At 39.5% G+C, this 24,165-nt stretch overlaps 6 protein-coding genes across 7 annotated transcripts; 2 read left to right on the forward strand and 4 right to left on the reverse strand.

Annotated features, from left to right (window-relative positions):
• Positions 1–4,005: 4,005 nt before the first annotated feature.
• On the forward strand, positions 4,006–6,949 carry LOC112193603 (FACT complex subunit SPT16). Its single transcript, XM_040516264.1, has 3 exons — positions 4,006–4,207; positions 4,413–5,978; positions 6,069–6,949. Exons 1-3 carry the CDS (start codon positions 4,196–4,198, stop codon positions 6,465–6,467), a joined length of 1,977 nt encoding a protein of 658 aa, XP_040372198.1. The 5' UTR covers positions 4,006–4,195; the 3' UTR covers positions 6,468–6,949.
• A 1,833-nt stretch (positions 6,950–8,782) lies between these two features.
• On the reverse strand, positions 8,783–10,531 carry LOC121052129 (cyclin-dependent kinase A-1-like). The gene is made up of 5 exons (XM_040516191.1): positions 9,991–10,531; positions 9,816–9,885; positions 9,578–9,731; positions 9,184–9,303; positions 8,783–8,861 (listed from the first exon to the last, which is right to left on the reverse strand). The coding sequence occupies exons 1-4, from the start codon at positions 10,079–10,081 to the stop codon at positions 9,199–9,201; spliced, it is 420 nt and encodes a 139-aa protein (XP_040372125.1). The 5' UTR covers positions 10,082–10,531; the 3' UTR covers positions 8,783–8,861; positions 9,184–9,198.
• LOC112194055 (cyclin-dependent kinase B1-1) lies at positions 10,090–10,617 on the reverse strand. The gene has a single exon (XM_024334316.1). It carries the CDS (start codon positions 10,615–10,617, stop codon positions 10,090–10,092), a length of 528 nt encoding a protein of 175 aa, XP_024190084.1.
• A 2,721-nt stretch (positions 10,618–13,338) lies between these two features.
• On the forward strand, positions 13,339–14,184 carry LOC112194056. Its single transcript, XM_024334317.2, has one exon. The coding sequence runs from the start codon at positions 13,339–13,341 to the stop codon at positions 14,182–14,184; it is 846 nt and encodes a 281-aa protein (XP_024190085.2).
• Positions 14,185–15,635: 1,451 nt separating this feature from the next.
• Positions 15,636–17,656, reverse strand: LOC121052262. Its single transcript, XM_040516933.1, has 6 exons — positions 17,455–17,656; positions 16,296–17,271; positions 16,128–16,218; positions 15,886–15,969; positions 15,735–15,783; positions 15,636–15,649 (listed from the first exon to the last, which is right to left on the reverse strand). The coding sequence occupies exons 2-6, from the start codon at positions 16,733–16,735 to the stop codon at positions 15,636–15,638; spliced, it is 678 nt and encodes a 225-aa protein (XP_040372867.1). The 5' UTR covers positions 16,736–17,271; positions 17,455–17,656.
• A 4,016-nt stretch (positions 17,657–21,672) lies between these two features.
• On the reverse strand, positions 21,673–23,776 carry LOC112191744 (putative cyclin-D6-1). 2 transcript variants are annotated; one of them, XM_024331146.2, is made up of 5 exons: positions 23,500–23,776; positions 22,874–22,960; positions 22,445–22,784; positions 22,231–22,355; positions 21,673–22,123 (listed from the first exon to the last, which is right to left on the reverse strand). In XM_024331146.2, exons 1-5 carry the CDS (start codon positions 23,686–23,688, stop codon positions 22,013–22,015), a joined length of 852 nt encoding a protein of 283 aa, XP_024186914.2. In that variant the 5' UTR covers positions 23,689–23,776; the 3' UTR covers positions 21,673–22,012. The 2 variants fall into 2 exon arrangements, with proteins under 2 accessions (XP_024186914.2, XP_040373236.1); XM_040517302.1 differs by lacking the exon at positions 23,500–23,776 and adding an exon at positions 23,135–23,292.
• Positions 23,777–24,165: the final 389 nt, after the last annotated feature.

The raw sequence follows: 24,165 nt of genomic DNA on the forward strand, positions 1-24,165 counted from the left end.
GCTTGTGGAAATTTGATATTCGATTTAACCAAATTTACGTAATTACAATTAAATACGGAGGTGAGGTAGAGGAAATTCAACCAATTTTTGTATTTTATTCATGCTTTAAGGAAGTATTGGGATTCTGTTGTAAATTTAGGTGTTTGGACTTCAGAGATGCTTTAATATCAAATAGAAAGTTACTTTCTTCTATACCTTGTATCACCGCAGAAGTCTATGGTTTTCTAAATTTCAAAACTCGGATTTGGTCCATGTTCCCATATAACATCTGACCAGAGTGGTCGATCGCGCGTCTAATGCTTCGAGTTGGTCTAAATGCACTAGACAAATCTCACTGTTGGATGACTTGCTGCACACGAGGACTGCAAACTCCCCATGCCATGATTTTTTATTGCAGTCCTGCTCTTGCAGATGAATAGAACCATTCCGCACATTCCTGATTTGAAAAGGTAGGAAGAAATATCAATCAAACTATCACAGGATGGTCATTAACAAATTATAGGGGTACTTGTCCTCCAGTCCTCTTTCACAACCTCGTCCTAATTAAGTGGCACTCTAATGAAAACATCTTTTTTTCGTAAGGTTAGAAGTGCGAGAGTTTACACTGACTGAAGTAATAAAAGAAAAGAAAAAGAAAAAAAAAAAACAGATCTTCACGTCTGGGTTTCTAGCGTTTTAGCAGCATTATCTAAGCTTAGAAGTGCAACCCTCGCTCTACTTTGTAATTGTCACAATTGATCTTTTTTTTTTATCAGAACAATTGATCTTGCTGATTAAATTGATTTTTTTAATTTTTATATTTTTTGAGGTTATTTACTTTTTTTAAGATTTGGATTGAAAGTATATTCAGTTCAAGAGATAATACAAAGAAATATAAGTACACCCGACTTAGGGCGAAAGCCAGGACATAAACAGTTACCTACTAAATAGGCCGGTTGCCTACAACAATCGCAAAAACGAACTTATAAATCAATCAAAAGAAGTGGAAAAATATCTTCATTTCTTCTCAAACCTATTCTAAAAATGGTCTCATTAAAATTTTGTTCAGATAAAACTCATTAGAACAAAACTCTAAACCGAGAAAACACCACATAATAAGAGCCAAGACTGTAGCTGACCATTGTTGTCTCGGATTGAGACATCTCGCGCTTGGTAAAGATGACTAGAGCCATGATGAAAACATATCAAATGAAGCGGGACACCTTCCGGTGTTAACATGGACGTTGATGTAATCAAATTGAGTCTCCATATGCAGTAATGGGATTAAAAAGATCAATATGGTCAAACGGCCCAAAGATGTAAGGAATTTGATAATAATAATAAAAAAAATTAAAAAAATATAAAAACTGAATCAGGTAGTTCGTAGTTTAAATTTAGGGAAAATGATCATTTACCCAATTTTAACAACAAAATTGCCCACTTGCTCCACTAACAGTTTTTTAACTCCATTTACCCAAAACACTCTAAGGGATTATTTCCCTACTATCCAATTAATTCTTTTTATTTATTTTTAAGACTTTTTTGCCCTCTCATTCTTTCTCACTTAGAGAGAAAAGTCATCATCCACCATGCTGTGCTCTGGTGACTAGTGGCCGGCAGCGGACTCCGGCAACCGGTGACCGGAATCCGGCGATCGATTGACCGGAATTCTGCTACTAGACTGGTGTTGGGATTCCGGCATCTGAATTTATTGCCTCCCAATAATACCCAGTAACCATATTATTACCCCTCAGTAATCATATTATTGCCCCCCAATAATCATATTATTGCCTCCCAAAAATCATATTATTGCCCCCCCCCCCAGTAATCATATTATTGCCCCCCTAATACTCATATTATTGGCTCATAATAATCATATTATTGCCCTAAAGTGAACCAAAATGAATACATTACAGATACCAAAAAAAAAAAGGTGCTCTGGGCACCGGATCTGATGGACCAGGGACGGAGGCACCGGCGATTTGCTGTTTGATCTACCGGAACTGTGAAATTGCACGTGCAAATGGCCGGACCTTGAAGCTCCATAATCGATTGGATTTGGGAGGAGGTTGATGGTGGAGCTCATCGGCAGTGCATGTCGACTTCTCATCGGCGGTTGATGGTGGCCTCTTTCGACTGGTCATTGGAGAAAGCTCTGACGCGGATCGACCTCGTCCACGGCGAGGAGGAGAACGACGACAACACCCGACGTGCCGAGGAGGCGCGCGAGGTTATGCGGTGGGAACTGAGAGTCCTAATCGTGGACGACGGCGATGACGGCGAAGGTGACGATGATGTCGATGAAGATGACGTGGCCAAGTGAAGAAGAAGGGTGTAGCGAATATCGTAGTGGATTGAAGAAGAAGCAATGGGAGTCTGATTCGGATTCCGGCGAGGGCTTGGGTGTGATTCACTCGGTCCATCGAGGCTTCTAAGAGAGAGAGAGAGAGAGAGAGAGAGAGAGAGAGAGAGAGAGAGAGAGAGAGAGAGAGAGAGAGAGAGAATATGATGGTAATACAGTCAATAGATGTTAGATTGGGTAAATGGGGTTAAAAAATTCTTAGTGGAGCAAGTGGACAATTTTTAGATAAAAATTGGGTAACTGGTCACGGCCCCTTAAATTTAAATTGATATGGGAAAAACACTGCCCTATATGAGGAAAAGAAACTGCCTAAAACTGTTGACGTCAACCATCTACGACCATCGCATCATCACAAAGAAACCAGTAAAGACTGGCCAACTGGAACTCTACCGCTAAAAATAAGGTAAGGAACAATTACTTGGCAATGAACTATGATCAAAGCTCTCCGCTACCGTATCATCATCGCAATTCCAACAAAGATAAGCCATAATGAAAGACAAACAAACAGATCAGTAACAAATGAATAGAGACATGGAAAGAAAACTACCTGAATGTCGGTAAGGCCATAGGTAGAGGTTTCCAAAAATTGACAGTCAATAGTGCAACACTACCACCAAAGAGGTAGCGAGCACAGACCTCTAACAAAATAAACTTCATATAGATTTAAAGAGGCAAACCCTACATGAACGGACTAGCCAACTAGTGAAACAGAAACATACGACAACGAACACAATTGCCAACAATACGTAAATCATACACACTTATGAAACAAAACTGTCTAATTAAACTAGACACTATCTCCCTGGATCTATCCTTCTACAAAGAAGAGAATTTGGAGGAGGGGGAAAACATTACCATGAAGACATAGAGGGAGGACACAATTGCCTTAATTTTCTTACTTGATTTCCAATTAAGTTGGTAGACTTCACATAAGTTTTTTTTTTTTTTTTTGAGAATGTGGAATTACCATTGATAACAAACAATCAACATACATCAGATGTTACAATACGAGATAGCCATGGAGGATTATCATTGACCCAAACATGAAAGTCGGGAACCATAAGCGCATTCCTTGCTAGAAGGTGCGCCGCCCGATTACAATCATGTAGGACAAAAGTACAATAAACTGAAAAAAAAAAAAAAACAAAACAAAGATTTAACTTCTTCAATAAGAGCAATTTTCCTCAATTCTTCAACTGACCAATTTTCCTCCAAACATCCTAAGTCATTGATAATTTCCTTAGCATCCGATTCCAAGATAATATGAGTAAAACCACGTTGCATTGCCACCATTACAGTTCCATGTGCATCACGACAAAGTGCCCAGACCTCTATTGCCCAAGTGCTCACTAGTTGCACGTACCATTTGTGTTCAGTTTAGTGCAATTTCATATAGATAGACGATTATATCTAAATATGGATAGTCCTTCACAATATTGACGTCATCTCCTTCATATAATTACGTCATCCCCTTCTAGCAAGGAAAGGTTAGATTCTCTTTTTTTTTTTTTTTTTTTTTAAGAGAGAGAGAGAGAAAAGGCTATTTACTTAAAAAAAGAAAATCAATTTTAGTTGATAAATCCTCAATTATAAATGAGAAGGGAGATACCCTAAAACATTATCCGGAATCAAAGGGTTAAAAAGGTAAACAACTGACGGTGACCGGTAAAAGCTATAGAACTTAAAAGGTGAAAACTTCAACAATTCTCTTCTTCAAAAGTGAAGACTGTTTACGATACAAATCTATGTAGAAGAAAAATCAGGCAAAATTGGCGCCAAGCCTAGGGTCTCTCCGAGCCTCCGACCATCCAATTTGCGATCAGGAACGGCGCTATTTCGCACTATAGCGTCATAATGTACCGACAGGTAAATTTTCTGTTTCTGTTGCGCTTTTCCGTAGAATAATAGTTCAGTATTTCTTTGTTAGGAGGAAAAAACTAATTTGGATTTCGATTTAAAGATTTACGAATGGAAAACTGAAGGTGGGTGATGAACTGATGACTAGATGACTTTGGAAGGTTGCAAATTTATTCATTTGAAGCTGATTAGTTGCATTGTTTTTCATATACAGGGGACTGAGTTCTTTATGGTTGATCCTCCTCTAAATACTAACTACAAACGTCCTACTCGCGTGACTCCTATTATGGACACGGCAGCGCGTATTGCTCAGATGTCCACCACGCATAGGAGAATTTTTGGTGAGAGATTGAAGTCCCTTTATTCGCATTGGAACAAACACCGATCTGATATGTGGGGTTGTTCCGATGTTATCGCAATTGGAAAACTACCAGCGTCGAAGGATCCGCAGTACCGCAAGTCTACGGCATTGAATGTTTGGCTGGTGGGTTTTGAGTTTCCAGAGACAATGATGGTGTTCACTAAGAAAAGAATTCATTTCTTCTGCAACCAAGGTGACTCTTTCAATCCTGCTCTTCTCAGGATGCCTGCAATGAAGGCTGTGGGTGTAGACATTGTGAGGCATGTGATACGAGACGTTGATGTCTACTCTGCTCTGATGGATAATTTATTGCGTGACATTTGCGCTCATGCAAAGGCCGATGGCCATGAAATTCCTGTTGTGGGGCACATAGGAGGGGAGGTTCCTGAGGGATTTCTTTTTGAATCTTGGTCTGAAAAGCTGAAGAATGCAAATTTTCGGATGAGTGATGTGACTAATGGGTTGTCTGACTTGTTGTCTGTCAAAGACAATGAGGAGCTTGCGAATGTGAAGAGAGCTGCTTTCTTGACTACTAAGGTCATGAATAATATTGTGGTTCCAAATCTTGAGTTTGTTATTAATCACAGTGAGAAGGTAACACATTCTTTTTTGATGGATGAGATGGTGAAGGCTATACAGGAACCCTCTAAAGCTTTTGCGAAGCTGATTAATGTAGAAAACGTTGGTATCTGTTACCCTCCTATTCTTCAGAGTGGTGTTGGTGGCAATGATGAGTTACTTTCATATGATTCTGCTAGTGTGGTTATATGTGCTTTTGGATCCCGTTATAAGAGTTACTGCTCAAATGTAGCCAGGACATTTTTGGTTGATCCCAATCCCTTTCAGAGAAAGGCACATGAAATTCTTCTCAAGGCCCATGATGCAGCCATTAGTGAGTTGAGGCCCGGGAACAAAGCTAGTTCTGCATATCAAGCAGCTCGTTCTGTCGTGGAGAAGGAGGCTCCTGAGTTAGTACCTAATCTGACAGAATCTGCTGGGACAGGCATTGGTATTGAGCTTGTTGAGTCCCGGTTGAAACTTAATGCGAACAATGACCTTGTGCTGAAAGCAGGAATGGTGTTCAATGTGTCACTTGGTTTTGAGGACTTGCAGAGTCAGAGTGGTCTTACTAATTCAAAGGATCATAGCTTCTCTTTGTTGCTAGCTGATACTGTTGTTATTAACAATGTCAAGCCAGAGGTCTTGACAGTCGAAAGTGCTAAAGCTATTAAGGTTCCTAGTAAAATGAAACAAGATGCTAATGGAACAGAAGATCTGCGGTCCAGCAAAAGGATGAGGTTCAAGCTTGACTGGAATGATGAGCTTGACGGGAACGATGAGCCCACTTTCTCCGTTGTGTCCACTCAGCCTTCCACTTTTTCCCTGGGTGTTCCATTGCTTTGGTCACATTCGGGTCTGGTAATTAAATGCATTCCCTTCCCTATGACTTTATACCTTTCTACTAACACTATGCTGTGAACTTAAACTTTGGTTGATATTCTATCCTAGGCACCTGCTGATGTACGGACTGACCCTCTCAATGCCAGAGAGAGGCTATCATATGCGGAAAGGGGGAAGTCCACAAGGATAAAACCCACAGAGAAAATGGATATGCTAATAGCCAAGTACTATATTGATGACACAAAGGGTCGTGTGCAGCTAACAGAGCGTACAGTTCCAGTGTCGCAGACAGAAAGACCTCCATGGCAGACAGAAAGAGCTTCATATGGTATACCTTCATGGAAGAGAGAAAGATCATCATGGAAGAGAGAAAGACCGTCTTCATTCGTTACACCTCCATGGGTAGCAAAACCTGCATTAGGCACACTTGACTGGAAGACAGAGAGACCTGTTACACCTCCAAGGCAGAAACAAGGTGCATTTGGTTATGCTTATTGTTTCTTTTAAGCAGCAGATGTAGAGGTGTTTAGTAAAATAAAAATCTGCAGCTTTTTTTATTAAGTTGAGGCTCTTCCAACCCCAGAAGCAGAAGCTCTTCAATACTTACTTGTGGAAGCTGCTTAAAGAATACTGCAGCAGAACATTAGATGAAAATTTTGAAATACCAGAGACTACCCTCACTCTCTATGAGAAATTACAGCCTCTGCGCCATCTATCTTCTATTCTCCTCCACGCAGTGAAACACTCTCCCTCTGATCCTCTCTTAAAGAGTAACACCAATTCATCGTCCAAAGGGGGGAATGCTCAAATGGTGAATAATCACCCTCAGAAAGTTCATTAATCTCATGATTCTCATGTCAGTTTTTGTTTTGAGTTTTCCAATTTTCAGCAATGTCGATCTGCAATTTTTTTCTACTGCTGAAGTTTAAATCTTCGAATTGTTTGCGAATTTGGAGTTGGTATAGGCTTAATCTGCATTTTTTGGAACCTCTGAAATAGTTTAGATTTGGTTTTGTAAGGAGCAAGATTAACATATATTTCATTACCCAAAAGAAACCAAATTTGAAGTTGAAGTTAAATTGGCTCAAACTTTGAAGTTGTAGGATACCTCTGCCAAAACCAAATCCCCACAATTGTTCAAGAAAGATATACAAGCAGGGTTTACAGAGACTTTTTTAACACAAGAAAGTGAAAAGAACATCTAAAGTTTCATCTTTTTGGTCAAGAAAGCTGATAAGCATTACAATTGATTAAGCAAATGCTATATATACACATACACTGCTTATCAGCTCCCATTATGAGGTGTTGTTTGGTTTTGGATGGGTTGCTTTGTAAGTGATTGGCCTGTTGAGTGAATGGTGATTGGAAGATTGATGTTTGGTGAGATGATATAATGTCGTATAGTGTCTGTTTTGCTTCAAATTAGGAAGACTACTTGAACTCCTAGTCTGTAAATACCGTTGGTTTAGATTGTAAATCAAAAGGCTATTTAGTTGTGTGATGAAAAGGGATCTGGGATCTGGTCAATGTGCTAATAGGATTGAAAATCCCATGAGAAGCCTTCTATGGAAAGAGGTGAAACAAAGGAAAAAAGAAGAAGAAGAAGATCATAACCCTTGCAAGGATCTCTCAAGGCCTTAACTTTCTGCTTCTAGTTGTTGATTCAATGGGGGCAATAGGGAAAAATTATTGGTAGGCAATTGGGAAAGAATGATAGGGAGGAACGTGCGGGATTACTATCTATAACCTCACTCAATTCCATGTAGTAGGCTGTTTACTTATTTTTCTAGAATGGCAGCTCCCATCATGTTGTCTAGTTAATTTTCTGAGTTTTTAATTTTATCATCATCATCATCATCTTTTCTGATTGTCATTTGATGATGATGGGTTTTTTTTCTCTTAGAGCTTGGGTTTGTAAGTGTTGGCCTGGCTGTGTTTTGTCCCCTGGTATTGTTCTATAATTTTGATGATGCTTTGGAAAACAATGGAGGTAAATTATGAGTTGGACAAGGCTGTTGAAGGCTCCAGTTTTGCATAGCATTGGGAGTTTCACTACTTATTGCAGAAGGTGATGCTCTCACAGTGCTTAAAATTTGGAAGACCAGGAGCTAATCTAAGCGATGGAGTACTACTTGATTGAGAGTAGATGGTGCGAGTTGGGTTGTTTGCTTCGAGATTAGGATGACATATAACACCCAGTGATCATCTCTGAAATAGTTAATTATAATCATTTTACTCACAATGAGTGACTAGTTGATTTTATGTATATAGTAACTGTAGGAACTATGCAAGAGGAGGGCAATTTATCATGTGTTTGAAATATATCTTTTTTTTTTTCTTTTCTATTTTTTTGAAAATGTGCTTTAAATATGTCTTTTGTAAGCTGACGGCTGCTGCTTCATGACTTGCTGGAATTTCGTTGGGAATACATTGGTTCTTTCATCGGTAATATTACCAAAAAATAAAAGGGATGGAAGAATTTTGTCATTTTTGCATTCCCTAATTACGTTGACTATATAGTAATTCTTAGAATTGTCTGATATTAACCCTGCAGTCACTATGGTTTATGAAAAATTGTTAGTTAAATTAAGCTATCATAAAACCTGAAAGCAAAACATTAAACTGGTTAACACAAAGTTTCTCAGAATTTCTAGAACAAAGTCGTTGTTAGTTGTTAAAAAACAACATAGAGAATCCAAAATCAGAGAGCACAAGTAGAACAGGTTCACATCTTTCTTACTTTAATAGTATTGAACTATTGACGCACCAACTATTTTTTATAACACTATCGCCCATTCTTCAAAACTGTCAAGTCTTCAAACTTAAGTTTCTTGGTCAATGAGGACATTTCTTAGCTTCTCCGGTAGGAATTCATTTTGCAGGATCATAGGTGACCATTCTCTGCAGTGCAAAAAGGTAAGACACTGTTAGACTTGCAAGCACTTCACCATATGTGACTCCACAATCGGACACTACCGATGTCACACGGCAAGGAGTATAGGTGCATTCAAACTCCACAATTTCTAAAGATGACAAATGAAAACTACTAACCTTGCAGACTGCCAATAACTTGAAAACAAAAATAGTTTAATAAGCCAAGAACATAGATATACTATTGAAGAAACATGTTTGATAAAGTGGCTGCTAGAAGAACAACCAGGAGATACAAACCCTGAATCAGAATGATAATCAAATACAACAGTTCAACAGGTTGACAAATTACCTATCAAACAATTCCTCAGAAAGCCCAGTCTTCAAAAGTTTCTCGTTCTCGGTCAAAATAGGGATGTTTCATTGCTTGTTTAGCCGTGATTCTTTTTGCCGGATCATAGGTTAGCATTTTCTGCATGTCAAAAATGTTACGACACTATTAGACTTGTAAGTAGAAATGCACAATGCCACAATGCAACCCCACACTCGGGTCATAAAAAAAGTTGGCAGACTTCCACTCACAAAATTTTGTAAACAAAGACGAGAAATGAAAACTGAGTTTGCATACTATCGTTGCTAGTACTGAAAATTAGCCCTGCATACTGTAATTACTCGGGAACACCAGGCAAAAACCAAGGAAAATATACTGGGACTAATGGAAGTTACATAATAGTGAGAACACCTACATATAAAAGGTCAAGTCCATATGCATCAATGTCAGGAATTATCCCTTCCAAGCCCACAGCTCCTCCTCCAGAATCTTGTGCATTCCAATCGGGATTCCAATTTGGCAGAGTAGTGCAATCAGGCCACTGCTCCTCGGTTGGTACTCCTAGAGTCCTGCAAGCACCATCATAAGGTATAATAGTGAGTTACTTTGTTACTGCATTTCAAAGAAAGTCTCAGAGCTAGCAGAGAGTGAACCTGAAAATGGAGCTCAATGCTTGTTCCTTAACACGTCCATAGAATAGAGGTTTGCCCAGCAACATCTCGGCTGCAATTCAAAAACAGAATCATCAATCAATTTAATGGAAGAAAAGAGAAACATGCATGAGATAGTGAGAGAGAGGGAGAGAGAGAGAGAGAGAGAGGAACAGACCGAATATACATCCTACAGACCACATGTCGACCGGGCGGCCGTATCTGCCTCCCAAGTAAATTTCAGGAGCCCTATAGTGGTAGCTGACCATGTCAGGTGTTAAAGCCGTGGCGGGGTAGTAATGGAGCGACTAACTCCAAGATCTCCGATCTTGAGGATCATTCGCTTTTCATCCACGAAAAGATTGTCAGATTTGAGGTCTCGATGTATCACAAAATGTGAGTGAATGTGAGCCATCCCCTTGCAGAGACTAAACACAAACATCTTGATGGTCCGTCTCGGCATTAATCCCGGTTCAAACTTGCTAATGTAGTGGCCCAAGTTCATGTCCAGATACTCGAAAACGAGATAGATACTTGTATCCGATGATCTTGGAGTCTCAACGTCGATGAGATCTACAACATATCTGGACTGATTCAGGTCTTTGAGAAGAGCCACTTCGCGAAGAATCTCAGGAGTGAAGCCTTGCCCATCACCTGGGTGCTCGAATTCCTTCAAGGCCACAGTTTGGCCCGTAGCCTTTTGAACCGCCTCATGCACAGCTCCGTAGCGTCCACTCCCTATCTTCCCCTTACTCTCGTACAACTCCCACACGGTATTTGCTACTCCTCCCGCCCCTAATTCCATGACGGCGCAACCTAAACCTGGACCTTTCCGGCGAACGAGTCCATCTCTTTCATTTGTTGTTGTATTCAAGACCTAATTAATGACCCGGATGTGGGTCGGGAACCCGTTAGTCTCGAAAGACCAAACTGCCCTTAACCCGAGCGCCAAACGACGACAATTCAAAGTGTTTCCCTCCCTTTGGCTTCAAAGATTTTTTTTTTGGGTTTTTGTCCATTTACCCTAATTTTATAGTCAATGTTCCCACTTACCCCAGCAACTTTTTTTAATTCCCATCTACTCTAAACACTCTAAGGATCTATTTCTTTTTACCCAACATTTGTATTTTAATATATTTTTGTTCACCTTTTTACCCTTTTGTTAACGACCTAGTCTTTCAGCCCCAGTTTCAAATCCCGAGGTAACGAATATAGAGAACTTCTGCTTAGAGAGAGAAGCTCTGGTTCTGGTGCGATAGAGAGAGAAGCTCTGGTTCTGGTGCGATAGAGAGAGAAGCTCGCAATGGAGAGAGAAAGAAGCAATGTCGCTTTGGATTTCAACCATGCTGCAGCTCGGTTTGAAACGATTTCAATTCCGCTTCTTCGATTTTTTTTTTTTGTATCCTTGTTTGCTATTCATCTCGATTGAGTCTGAGGCTGATTTTTTGAATGTGAGTTTAATCTGTTTCTGTGTGGTAAGTTTGTTCTGATTCTGTTTTGAAACGGTTCAATGTATTCTGGTATTTGTTAATCGTCTATTGCCAGTCAATATTGGTTTACATAGCTGCTTTTCTTCTTTTTTTTGGATGAATTGTTGTTCACGGTGTTGATAATGATGTGATTTGGTAGTTTCTGACATGATTTTGGTCTTTGTGAACCGTATATTGCCCCCCAGTAGACCCATACTGGGGGCCAATAGAGGATTGAAAAAGCTGCTTTTCTTCTTTTTTGATACTCTTAGTTGTTACTGAAGTTCAGTAGTACGTGTTTATAGTAACTTGTTTCTGTTTTGAAAAGACATTTTATCTGAGTCCCATCTATTGGGGGTCAGTATGTGTCTATTGGGGGGTAATAATGGTTTGATTTTTTATTTTTTTTATTTATTATTGTTGTTTTTTTATATACAGGACTATGGATGCTTCCTTAGCTGTTAAGTGCACTCATTCTGGACAAAGTTTCATGTTTTGTATTAATCAATATATGAGCTATGCTCATTTGTTTGAATACATTTGTGAACGGTTCAAGTTTTCTGCAACTGATGATATTGAGCTTCATTATTCACTTCCTGGATGCGCTATTTTTTTCTTCGCAATGATGATGATTTCAAGATGCTGTTTAGCGGTGCCAAGATTACAAGTTGGATTGTGTTGATATTATGGTGTTGAAGAATAGTGTAATTTGCAGCAAAAAAGCTTCTGTTTCATTTGAAGATAGCTGCTCTGGTATTGTGGATGAAGATGATTACCTCACTGAGGCATTTAGGACTGAAGTTCAAAAGTCTTACTTGTCAAATGAGTGGTCTAGTTACATTCAATGTGTAGGGCAGAAATTTTGTGGCGGTTCCCCCGAGTTTCGAGACAAGCTCAGAAAGTATGCTATTGAAGTTGGGTTCAGCTTTGTATTTATTAGAAATGACTGGGACAGAATTCATGCAGTTTGTTCTAATTGGGGAACCGAAGGATGTCAGTGGAATGTCCGTGGTTATGTTTTGCCTGCAAATGGTTGCTTTATTATTGGTGAGTTGGACAATGTCCACTCTTGCAAAGGTGTTCTTCGAAAACAAAAACATGAGCTTTTGGGATCGAAAATTGTCAAGTCATGTATTGAAGAGGACATTAGCTATAACTTGTCATTGAAGCCAAGGGAAATTATCAGCAAGTTCAAGTCAGCTTATGGGTTTGATATATCATACAAGGTTGCTTGGAAAGCAAAGCAGAAGGCTAGGGAAATGATTTATGGTTCTGAGGCTGATTCGTTTAACATGTTAACATGGTATAGGGAAGCTGTATTTGAGACGAACCCGGGATCTTCTTTTGTTTTGGAAGTTGATTCATCGAGTAATCGGTTCCAGAGGCTTTTCCTAGCTTATGCGGGCTGTGTTCGTGGCTTTGAATTCTGTCTTCCCATCTTGTATGTCGATTGGACTTTTGGGAAGAGTGTCTACAAGGGCAGATACTTTGTGCAACCGGAAAGAATAGAAATCATGGTATTTTTCTCATGTCTATGATTTTTATTGGTATTTTTGTTGAAAATGTGTTGCGGCACGCTCCCTCTGGCGGTGCAGCGGCACGCTGCAATCGTGTATTGTCCCCCAATAGACGTCTATTTTCCCCCAATACACGTTCCTTTTCTTCTGATTTCTCTTCCCTTTTTGTTTCTATTATGTTTATTGTTGTTTTTTTTTTAATTTTTTTTGTTGAAAATGTGTTGCGCCACGCTCCCTCTGGCGGTGCAGCGCACACTGCAATCGTGTATTGTCCCCCAATAGACGTCTATTGCCCCCCAATATACTCACTTTTTTTTCCTGTTTTCTGTAGGTTTCTTTCCTCTTGCAATGTGTGTCTGTGATTCTGAGACTGATGCTAATTGGTCCTTTTTCTTCCAACACTTGAAGAACTTGCTGGAACCTCAAGGTAGAAAGATCACTTTTATTAGTGATCGCGGTGTTGGACTGTTGAGTGCTTTCGACAAGATATTTCCTGGTAATCCTCATCTTTTCTGTTACAAGCACTTGGCGCATAACCTTATGACTAAATACAACGGCAAAGGCTCTTCTGTTTTGAAAGATGATGTTAAAAAGAAGTTTTTTGAGTTGGCATATTCATGCACTGAAAAGGAATATCGTTTTCATTTGAGAGAGTTGAGAGAAGCTGGTGGTGCTGATATTATAGATCCGTTTCTTGCTGATCTGCCTGTTCAAAATTGGTGCCGTGCATTTTTCCCTGGATGCCGTTATGGAATTATGGCTAATAGTATAGCTGAATCTTTTAATGCTTGGTTTGCTGTTGAACGGGAGATGCCAGTGTACACTATGCTTGATCAGACTCGGATTAGGGTGATGCAGATGATGGGTGAGAGGAGAGACGAGGCACAGCTTTGGACCTCGCAACTTACTCCTGTTATGGAGGGTCGTTTGAAAGAAGGTATGGAGAAAGCTTGCCGTTTCAATGTGCATTACTCCCATACAAATGTTTATGAGGTTAGATCAAAGTATTCTTATGTTGTGGACCTTGGAACTCCTTCGTGCACATGTAAAAAATGGGAGATTAACTGCTTCCCTTGCTGCCACGGTCTTGCTGCAATTCAAGCTGCGTCATTGGATGTTTATGCTTTTATGGATAAGTATTTTTATGTTGATTATTACAAGAAGTGTTATGATTTTCCAATTTATCCAATATCTAATGTTGATATGGCTTCTTCTGAAACTGCAAGTAATGACTACATACTTCCTCCAAATGCAAAAAGGCCTCCCGGGAGGCCTAGGCTCAAGATGTTCAAGTCTAGAGGAGAGTGTGAAAAGAAGCTCATTCGTTGCGGCCGATGTGGCAAAATGGGACAGCATAACAAGAAGACCTGCACTGAACCTATTTGAATTTGAATGTAAAGCTGTCAATTGTTTTAGCATTAATTCTGACTGGCTGTATTGGGGGGCAGTAACAGGCTATTGGGGGGCAATAGATGATTTTATCCAGGGTCAGTTTAACATTCTTTGGTGTCAAAGATTATTGACATTGATTGGTACTTCAGTTTTGTTGCTGACTGATAAATTGATTCATTTTTTCCACTGTGATGTGACCCTACATTAAATGTCTATTTGGGTGCAATATAGCTTTTCGGCACACAATGGAACCTGAATGTTTGAGGTTTGTTGTTTCACAGTTGTGAATTTTTAACACTTGCATATTCAAATGTAGTTTGAATATTCTACTTGTGTTACTTTCTGACCCTCTAACCAAGCTCTATTGGGGGCCAATAGACCTCTATTGCCCCCCAATACAACCTGGTTTCTAAGGAGTCAAGGCATCAGGTTTTTAATAGGGCCTGTAACTTGAATATCAACCTGTGTCCAATGCGCAACCATAGTAAATGAAGATAAATTCTTTCAAGTTGACAGAAATTAAATTGAAAAGATGTCAAATCATCCGAAATTATTCCAAATCAAAGTAAGTTCAACAGAAAGTAACTACTTAAAATATTCATTTTCTACTTTTTTGGCTCTCCTACAGCATCTGCAGTTTCAGCAAGGTATTTTTCGACACTCCAAGCACTTTCCTCCTTTGCAAACCTCTCAAGAATTGTTTTCCTCATGTCATTGCCTTTCTTCTTGCTGGGTTGTACTCCGTGAACTATGCTTTCCATGAAATGGATCATAAACGGCCCACAGTCATCCCTGTAAAGCAAAAATTTCAGGGACAGATCCATAAAGAGAGTTTCTATTGCCCCCCAATAGACACCTATTGGGGGGCAATAGACAGACAATTTGCACAAATTTATCAAAAAAACTGTCTTCTTTTATATCAAAAATAAAGAGTAAAGGATTTTGAGGCACTTACGAACAGGATTTCTGCTGAGGGCAGTTCAAATCTTCTACAAGCTCATAGTCATTTTCCCCGATTTGATTATCCAAGATCCACCTTGTGACCTCTTTCTCTCTTGGTGTCATTTCTTCAACCTCAGTGACAAGTTCTCCTTTACTGTCCTCACCTTTGCACTTCTCTCTCGTGTTCTCTTGATCCTGGCTGTCATCTGGAAATATTGTCCCTGTCACCTTCACGTCGTGTATGAACCTCCTTATGTGCTTAACCTGTTTAAATGCAGATATATAAAGCATCAACAAACTTTCCAAATTCCACCATTTGAAAAATAAACAATTTTTTTTTATATGGTTACTTACCACCCAGTTTGCGTTGTTGTAATATTGGTTATCTTTTGTCCATTCCTTCTTTGGTGGCAGCATAGAGTTCATGTGAACAAACTGTTTTTTCTCATTGTCGATGACAAGCAGTGTGTAGTGCTGGCTGTAGTAATGGTGTATTGGGATAATCACCTTGGGGTAGCTGAACTTACTCCACAGTTCTTCAATCAGGAATAACTCTATTTCAATATCGTGGCCTTTGAAGTCGTCTTTGAGAATGTTCTTGCCTTCTTTTTTGAAATCCGCTAGTTTCCTTTCGTGTTGAACTGCGTAAAACTGCACAAAGAGTAAACACATATGAAAGCATTGAATTGTTTACTTAAATATGTTTTTCGGATGTGGTGCAGCGCGAGCTGCTAGTTTTGTTTCGTTGCTTACCGCTGCTTCGATGTTTAGTAATCCAATCTGAGTGTTCGTTTCTTTCATTTCCTTCTGCAACATTTCAGTGTAAGCCTTGACCACCTGCAATTGTTTAATTTGATTTTCAGTTAGTATTATATATGTGAAGAACATTACATATTGCCCCCCAAAATAGCCATATTGGGGGCCAATAGACGTCTATTGGGGGGCAATATACGTCTATTTGGGTCACATAAAAACAAACAGGTTAAGCTTCTTACATTAACATCCAGATCTTTCTCTTCTACGATAATCTTCATGTCTCCCCTGGTTACCCCTAGTATTCCATTTTCACTTCTCCAGTAGACATATCTGCGTAAACAGAAAAATATGTAGTTAATATGGGTTTGTGAAGTATTCATGGTTTGAAAGTTATGCTATACACTCACGTATTGTCATCCACCATCTCAAAGAATTGCTGGTAGTGTCTTGCTAGTTCAGGCTTTAATGTTTTCCATGTGTACTTCTCACAATTCACCTCTTTTATTTGTATTTGGTGCTGCACTTCTTTTCCTTTCTGAATTTTTGTTGGCGGCTTCGGTTGTGCTTTCTTTTTCTCCTTTGGCTGTTCCTGTGCAGCAGTCTTTCTTCTCTTTTCATAAGTCTTCAGGATCTCCGGTGTGTCATACTCAAAGTCATCGTTCTTGTTCTTCACAGCTGCCTTTCTCTTTTTTACTTTCACATTCCTCTCGATTGAATGCATGTCAACCGTTTTCTTCTCCGTGGGGACCGATGGTACTGCCATTTCTGTTCCTGCCTCAGGCATTTCAACCGTCTCAGCTGCTTCCAGTATTTTCGACACAAGTTGATCTATTTTTTCTGATTCCATCTCATTTAGTGTGTCCAAATGTGTATCCTCAAACACTTCCCGTTCTGGACTCTTGTAAGATATTGGAGATGCATCAATTAGATCTGCTGCCCTTGGTTCTTCGTTGACTGGTGTTTGAGTGTCATATTCTGCGTAGATTCCTTCCTGTGATCTTTCTCGGTCAACACCTGCACCATCTCTTGTTGATTATTTTGTTGCTCACTGCTTTTCAGGTCAGGGTCCCTGCTGGTTGCTTTCGCCAAACATTTCTTCAGAGCTTTTATGTGGTTCTGGTGTGATCTGTTTTCCTGCATCACCTCAGTCATTTTTTTCTCCATACTCTCAATTTTCTCATCAGCAACAGTAACCTTTTTCCAAAGCTCCCTAATATGGTTTGCAAGTCCCTCATTTGCTTCCAATAGTTTCTTCATTTGCTTCTCCATTTCCTGTTTTTCACCATTGTCTTCAATCACTCTATCCATTTCTTTTAGCAGAACTTTCATGTTACCAGTAAGCCTTATGGTCTCCTCTTCCTTGTCTTGGCTCGCTTGGGGAACCTGTAACCAATAAAACAACAATTGAATAAAAAAAAACAGAAAAAACCACTAATGTCTATTGGGGGGCAATAGATGTCTATTGGTCCCCAATAGACACCTTCTGAACCCAGTATTGGGGGCCAATAGATGTCTATTGCCCCCCAATAGACCATTTGTTCAATTCCACTTTAATTGCTAACTTACCCAGTTGTTGAAACTTGGTGTTTCTTGCTCCTCCTCCGTATCTGACAAGTTGATGTAGTAATGTTCTAACCAAGGCCCTTCTTTTATCAACTCCTCTGGCCAGTCTGGATTCTGATGGAGCTTCTGCAGGTTGAACAGCTCCTTTATCGACCACCTCACAAATCTCGGTTTCTCATCCTCCATTCCTGGAATCCAGTTTCTGATCTTGGTCTTCTCCAAGAACCAATACTGTTACCAAAATTATATTTGTCAGTAAATGAATAACAGTCAAACAATACGTGTCTATTGCCCCCCAATAGACACGTATTAACCCCTGTATTGGGGGGCAGTAGACATCTATTGGGGGGCAATAGACCAGAAAATTAGTATTGTACTTACATATATGAGAATGAGGCAGCCAGAAAGAGTCGTTGGATGATCTTTTCGGTACCTCTGAAGGCCATCCAGCAGAAAATCTAGTACCATCTTGGCCCAATTGAAACTGTTTATGTTATCTATGTCTTCACAAGCGTTGATGAGGTCCCATGTCAAGGTTGTCGATGTCCTGCTGAAGAAGAATGCATTGAAGAGGTACATGATAAGCAGTGCCGCAATTATCTTAGGATCAACGTTCTTCTTCTTGCCGAGCTCCTTGCTGAGTGTGTTTTCCAGATCAGGTTTTATTACTGTTTCTTTCCTCATGTTGACGTCAAATATCGAAGATGCCTTCCATTCCTCCTTGAGCACCTTCTTGCTCAGGTCCCATTCAATACCAGTTGTTGGCAGATCAAACAATTCATTTATGTCCTGCAATGTTATTTCCATTTCTGTCTCCCCAAACACAAACTTGGCTTTTTTAACATCAAAGTACTTCAGTATAATCTCCAAGTCGGCCTCATGTTTGTGGAGCTGAGTTTCTGTAAGCTTCTTCTCATAGAATGGTCTGATCATCCCCCAAAATACAGTAGTACTCAAAATATCCCAAGCCCCTTTAGGTATTTTCTCTCTATATGTGTCAATCAATCTCCAGAAAGCACTTAGAGTGCATTTCTGTTGCTTCCACTGGATCTTAGCCTTTTCTGTTGTCTTTGTGTTCCTCCTTTCCCCTTTCTTGGTCTTTTCCTCTTTCCTGTTTGACTTTTCCCGTTTGATCTTCTTTTTCGTTGGCTGTTCGGCCTCGTCTTCATCATACTCTTGTTTCTTTTTGCTCCTTCGACTCCTTGTCTGCACATAAAACCTTTGTGTTGTTTCTCGGTCATCATCCTCCTCCTCCTCTTCCTCCTTCTCTTCTTCTTCTTCTTCTTCTTCTTCTTCTTCTTCTTCTTCTCCTTCTTCTTCTCCTTCTTCTTGTTCCTCTGTTTCTTCTCCTTCTTCTTGTACTTCTTCTTCCTCCTCTGTTTCTTCTCCTTCTTCTTCTACTTCTTCGTCATTACTAGAAGTTTCTTCTTTTCTTCGTGATGACTTCCTAGACTTTATCACTTCCATCCTTTGCCGAAGTGTTTGTTCTTCTGATCTTTGTGTTTCGTCCATATTTTCTTCAAAGATGCAGCTGAATTGTGGTCGTTTGGTTCTTGGCATTCTGCTAGTAAAGGAAAGAAGAACAATTCATTATTGCACATCCACATTCAATTACTGAACCCCATTAAACATCTATTATCCCAAAACAATAGCCTCTATTGGGGACCAATAGACATGTATTGGTCCCTAATAGAGATATATAATCTCCAACAGAAGCTTCTATTGGGGCAATAGATGTCTATTGGCCCCCAATAGAGGCATCTGTTTTGGCATAATAGACGTCTATTGCCCCAATAGACATCTATTGTCCCGAAACAGAAGGTTCTTTCGGGGCAATATACATCTATTGGCCAACAACAGAAGCCTGTATTGGGGACCAATAGACGTCTATTGCCCCAATAGACATCTATTATCCAAAAACAGAAGGTTCTTTCGGGGCAATATACATCTATTGGCCAACAACAGAAGCATGTATTGGGGACCAATAGACATCTATTATCCAAAAACAGAAGGTTCTTTCGGGGCAATATACATCTATTGGCCAACAACAGAAGCCTGTATTGGGGACCAATAGACGTCTATTGCCCCAATAGACATCTATTATCCAAAAACAGAAGGTTCTTTCGGGGCAATATACATCTATTGGCCAACAACAGAAGCCTGTATTGGGGACCAATAGACGTCTATTGGTCCCCAATACAGGCTTCTGTTTTGGGTCAATAGACGTCTATTGCCCTGAAATAAGCTCACAATACATGTTCATTTTCACATTTTTCAATTTTTGTGTCCCCGGTTAACATAAAACATGAATTTGTAATAGATTTGAAATGGAAATCCTAGATTTTTCTAATTTTGAAACATGAAAATACTATTTTTCTCATTTGCCCACTCGATTAACCAAACCTAGGCTATGAACAAGTTCAATCTCACAGAAAGGTAAAGAATCTGAAACGGAAAAGAGATTTCCACTCACTTTTTATAATACCGAAGCCGGAGAAAGTTGAATCGACTCTGCAGAAAGTTGAATCGACGCCGGAGAAAGTTGAATCGCCGCCGGAGTTGGTCTAGATAGCAGAGTTGGTGGAGAAACTGCGAATCGAGAGTGAGAGAGAGAGCGAGAGCGAGTGCGAGAGAGAGATCGAGAGCGAGAGAGAGAGCGCGTTATATTTTTTTTTTTTGAAACTGAAAAATGGTGGAAAACGAACCGCCATAAAGCAGTTGAAGTGGGTAAAATTGTCTTTTTCACTCACGTTTGGGTTAGTGGGAACAGTTTTTTCTTTCTGGGGTAATTGGGCCAAAATTTCCCAATTTTGGGGCTGATGGTCATGGACCCTTTTTTTTTTGGTACATTGGTTTAGAGAACACTCTAAACGCCTGCAGTATTAGTTGCTTCAAAACTTTCTAGCTAATCAGGCCAGAACATTCTTGTAGTGAAGCTATCTTCAAATTTTCAATACTGTCATGCATGATCCCGGGCTGAGGAGCAGTTAGATTGGTATAATGCAGCTTAAATCTCCGGGTGGATGGGCAAGGCTTTAGTAAAGATGTCAGCTAGCAAGCTGATGCGTAAACGCAAGGAAGATGAGCAATGGATATGAAGTGATAGATTAGATACAAGTGAAGGACAGGATCAGCAATAACAACACGTACCTATATTATCAAAGCGAAGTAAAAGAGGCAAAGGCAGAAAAACGTCTAGTTGTTATAGCAAATGACATAACCACGTAGCTGAAGAGATCATCTATATGGTCCAACAAAGTACCAGATTCTTTTTGAAAGTTTACAGAGAACCCTGTTATATATTAATCGTTTTATCAATATGACATCCTCTCCCAAATGCATTTGAAAAGAGAAGTAGTAGGGTTCTTTGGTGTGCTAGAAACTGAGAGATGGAGTGGTCATTAGATTTCTCAAGATTCGTTTGACTGCAACTAGATGAGCTGCAAGTGGATTGCACATGTTGAGAAGCCCATCGGCAGAGAACCATTGTCCAAGTTAGGTATTGTACAGCTCCAACTCTTGGTCTATAGGTTGGTATGGATTGCTATACTGCTTGGCCTCAAGAATTGGTGCATGTTTTGGTTTGGGAGGAGGAAAAGAGTCTTGAGGGATCACAATGAACTTCCAACCTTCGGTGTGCTCCGTTGTGAATTAAGGAATTGACAATAAGAAGGTGAACTTCGTGCTTCGATAACACATCTAAGTAGAAGAGTAAAAATGTAATGCTTTTGTTTACCTTAATGAAAAGAGGTGAGCAGCTGATATAGCAGGGGAGAATTAGGCTTGGAGCATGTGGCGACAGCCAGGGATTGAATTGTAAAGATGGTGTTTTGTTGTTTGGGGAAAGAGAAAGGGGGTGTTAGGATTAGGTGAGGAAGGGAATGAAGGGTGTGGTGAAGATGGAACTGGTGATGTTGGATGGTTGCAGGGGAGTAAGCTGTGTAAGGTAAGATGGGCTATCGATCAGGTGTTGAAGATAATGGAGGTCCATGTTTGATGGGAAAGTGGGACTTGTCAAATGTAACATGCCTCTCTGGAATGGACTTTATTTTAGGCAAGGAACCCTCTCTAGAAATCTGGATTCATTTTGAAGAACAAGCCAGAAAGTCTTCAAAGTTAATTCATATCAAACTTGACAGCATAAATACAGGCATGTAGAGAAAAAAAAGAAAAGAAAAAAAAAGCACAACACTAGGTGACACAAAGCAAGTTAATCTCCTGTACCAAAAAGCATTCTCTGAAACATTACAAGGTTCCTTACAAAGCAGCATAAAACATACGAAGTAACCTCTCACACAACAACATGCATGTTCGAGCACTTAGGTAGGCAAAAATGCACCTTTGACGTTTCTACCCAACCATTCAGCCCTTCTAATGGCCCTCTCCCCTTTTCTACCTCGTGAGATAGTTGAGCAAAAATAAGGTTGCAAGTTCAGAAATTATCCTCAAGCAACTTGTTCAGTGCCTCAGAGGCATGAAATGTACTCGTGCAAATAAAATTTAAAATCCGAAACTACTCCATCTGCTTTTTGTTCATGATAAAGAGGCAACAGCTAGAAGTCTACTCTGGATCAGTTCTCTTTCTTTTTCTACTTTCATAGGCCTCGACAAGGGAAGCAAGCTCAGTTTTTAGTTTCTGCTTTCTCTGATTTTTTTCCACTACCTCCATATCCTGCGACACAAGACCAACAACAAGACTCAGTGATCACACAAACACACACACAAGCTTCACATATTTGAGAAATCAACTAGTGACCATGGGTTAATTAGTTGACTCACATCTTCAAATAACTTCATAGATAGGATCTTCGGTGCTGATATAGATGGAGAAATCAGTGATTCTAGTACCTTTATAGTTGCTACAGCAGCTATGATAAAAGGTCTGCGATTCAACAAAGTGCCCTCTACATCAAACAAAAATCAATTAGTAAATAATAATGACCATCTATATTAATTGACATAATTAATTGAAGCCATGCAACATAAATGTTACCACAGTTCATATCAAGCACCAATTGTCCAATTTCATCTTTGAGATTTGAAAGTAGTATATCTATCTCCTCTTCCCTCATCTGATATTCATTGAAATTATCTCTGAAGATGGTGACCATATGTTCCAGGTAGTGGAATGGAGTAATTGACTTCATTTCAAACTTGAGCGCCTTCAAGAGAATAAATTCCACTTGCTCGATGTCATAGACTGACATTGAATCAGATGTGCATTCTTCAAATGGAACTGCCTTCTCCTCCTGCAACTTTGAAGCCAATGCTAAGCTCACTTTCCCAATTGTGTAAAGCCTCTTCTTCAAAGCATCATCCACTGTTTCAGGAATCTACAAACCAAGAATAACACATAAGCAAATAAAATACAATCGAATTAATGGAACACATACCATGGATATATACAAGTCTTAATACATACCAATACTGTTGAGCAATATCTGTCATAGAAATTCATAGCCAAATAGACAGTTTGTCTCCCAATAGGGTACTCTTCCTTCTTCCTCATCTGAATAAGTAACAGAGATTAAATAAAAATTCATCAAACAGGAATATATGAAAACAGAATATCATAAGCAATATTCAATTATGGGCGATGCGGATTATGGAGGAATTATTGGCTCCTCCAAATTGTGAGAGGGAGTAATAAAAAAGAAAAGGGGCTGTGGTCCCAAGTCTTGACCTTTCCTAAATTCTAAGCTATGGCAAAAACCAGTGACTTTCGGTTGTTCTGTTTATGCATCTCTTTGCTTAAGAGCACTCAAGTTAAACTGTAAGATCTGTCCATCCTCATAACAAAACAAAAAGATTACATCTTTATGCTTGAAAACTTAGAGAACAAGTGAAGAAAAAGGACACCAGTTTGTGTAGAGAAGAAAAACCCATCCTTGGAAGAAAAAATAAATAAATAAACAGTCGGGGACCTCATCCCTATAAAGAAGGAAGATCAATGATCTTCCGCGAACAATGTGCTATAAATTTAGGAATTTAAAGTCGTCTCCTAAACTAAAACAACAAGCAGTTATTATAATAAGACCAGAATCTAACCTCATCAAACCATGTGAAAATCTGCGTCCTCAGATCTCTGCTCCATTGGGGTGAGGATAAGCTTCGGGGTAATACATTCGAAGGGAGAATTTGGACATGCCCTAAATCTCTAGAAAGTGAAGTAATGAGGTATTCATCCCAGTTGTCATCCGTCAATTTCTCTTCAAGCATGGATGCCATTTGTTCCATTTAAGAGAAACACAGAGAGCTGAAGAGGAGGAGGAGAGGGTTTAATATATAAGTGATTGAAACTCTAATAAAGCGGGTCTTTTGAAAATAAGTTAAAATCATAAACGACCATAGATGTTAGCTTTAATTAAGTCTTTGACACAGTCACACAACTGACGTACTGAAGGTCTCAACATACATTTCAGTGAGAAAATAATATTGCGCTAAAGGAATGTTTTTTTTTTTTTTCCTTGTGGGTGTCCATTCAATGAAAAGAAGATATAAGCAATTAAACAAACATTACACAACGACTCACCCTCTGGAGACTACGTTAATATTAAGTTATCGGACAATCTACTCTAAAAAAGTCTGATAAAATGTCACTATTAGAATAAGCTCCAAGTAACCAGTACCAGACACTAGTTGGGCTAAAGCTGACAAAGTCAAGGAATAGCCCTAACTTATTTTTGCATCCTAGGACCTCTCTACAGAGAGGGG

Source organism: Rosa chinensis, chromosome 3, assembly GCF_002994745.2.
Source record: "Rosa chinensis cultivar Old Blush chromosome 3, RchiOBHm-V2, whole genome shotgun sequence".
Taxonomy (NCBI): domain Eukaryota; kingdom Viridiplantae; phylum Streptophyta; class Magnoliopsida; order Rosales; family Rosaceae; genus Rosa; species Rosa chinensis.

Bases quoted from the DNA above. Each gene is read 5' to 3' on its own strand.
- LOC112193603 (XM_040516264.1), top strand. The intron at 5,979-6,068 runs GTAATTAAATGC...ATTCTATCCTAG, and splicing joins TTTGGTCACATTCGGGTCTG to GCACCTGCTGATGTACGGAC.
- LOC112194056 (XM_024334317.2), top strand. From the start codon at position 13,339: ATGACTAAATACAACGGCAAAGGCTCTTCTGTTTTGAAAGATGATGTT.
- LOC112194055 (XM_024334316.1), bottom strand. From the start codon at position 10,617: ATGGAATTAGGGGCGGGAGGAGTAGCAAATACCGTGTGGGAGTTGTAC.
- LOC121052129 (XM_040516191.1), bottom strand. From the start codon at position 10,081: ATGGTCAGCTACCACTATAGGGCTCCTGAAATTTACTTGGGAGGCAGA. The intron at 9,886-9,990 runs GTCTGTTCCTCT...TTTGAATTGCAG, and splicing joins GTCTGTAGGATGTATATTCG to CCGAGATGTTGCTGGGCAAA. The intron at 9,304-9,577 runs GTAGGTGTTCTC...TTTGACATGCAG, and splicing joins ATGGACTTGACCTTTTATAT to AAAATGCTAACCTATGATCC.
- LOC121052262 (XM_040516933.1), bottom strand. From the start codon at position 16,735: ATGGAATCAGAAAAAATAGATCAACTTGTGTCGAAAATACTGGAAGCA. The intron at 16,219-16,295 runs GTGAGTGTATAG...CTGTTTACGCAG, and splicing joins GAGATGGTGGATGACAATAC to ATATGTCTACTGGAGAAGTG. The intron at 15,970-16,127 runs GTAAGAAGCTTA...AAACAATTGCAG, and splicing joins AGAAAGATCTGGATGTTAAT to GTGGTCAAGGCTTACACTGA.
- LOC112191744 (XM_024331146.2), bottom strand. From the start codon at position 23,688: ATGGAACAAATGGCATCCATGCTTGAAGAGAAATTGACGGATGACAAC. The intron at 22,356-22,444 runs GTAACATTTATG...TGTTTGATGTAG, and splicing joins GGTGCTTGATATGAACTGTG to AGGGCACTTTGTTGAATCGC. The intron at 22,124-22,230 runs GTGAGTCAACTA...CTTGTGTCGCAG, and splicing joins CTATGAAGTTATTTGAAGAT to GATATGGAGGTAGTGGAAAA.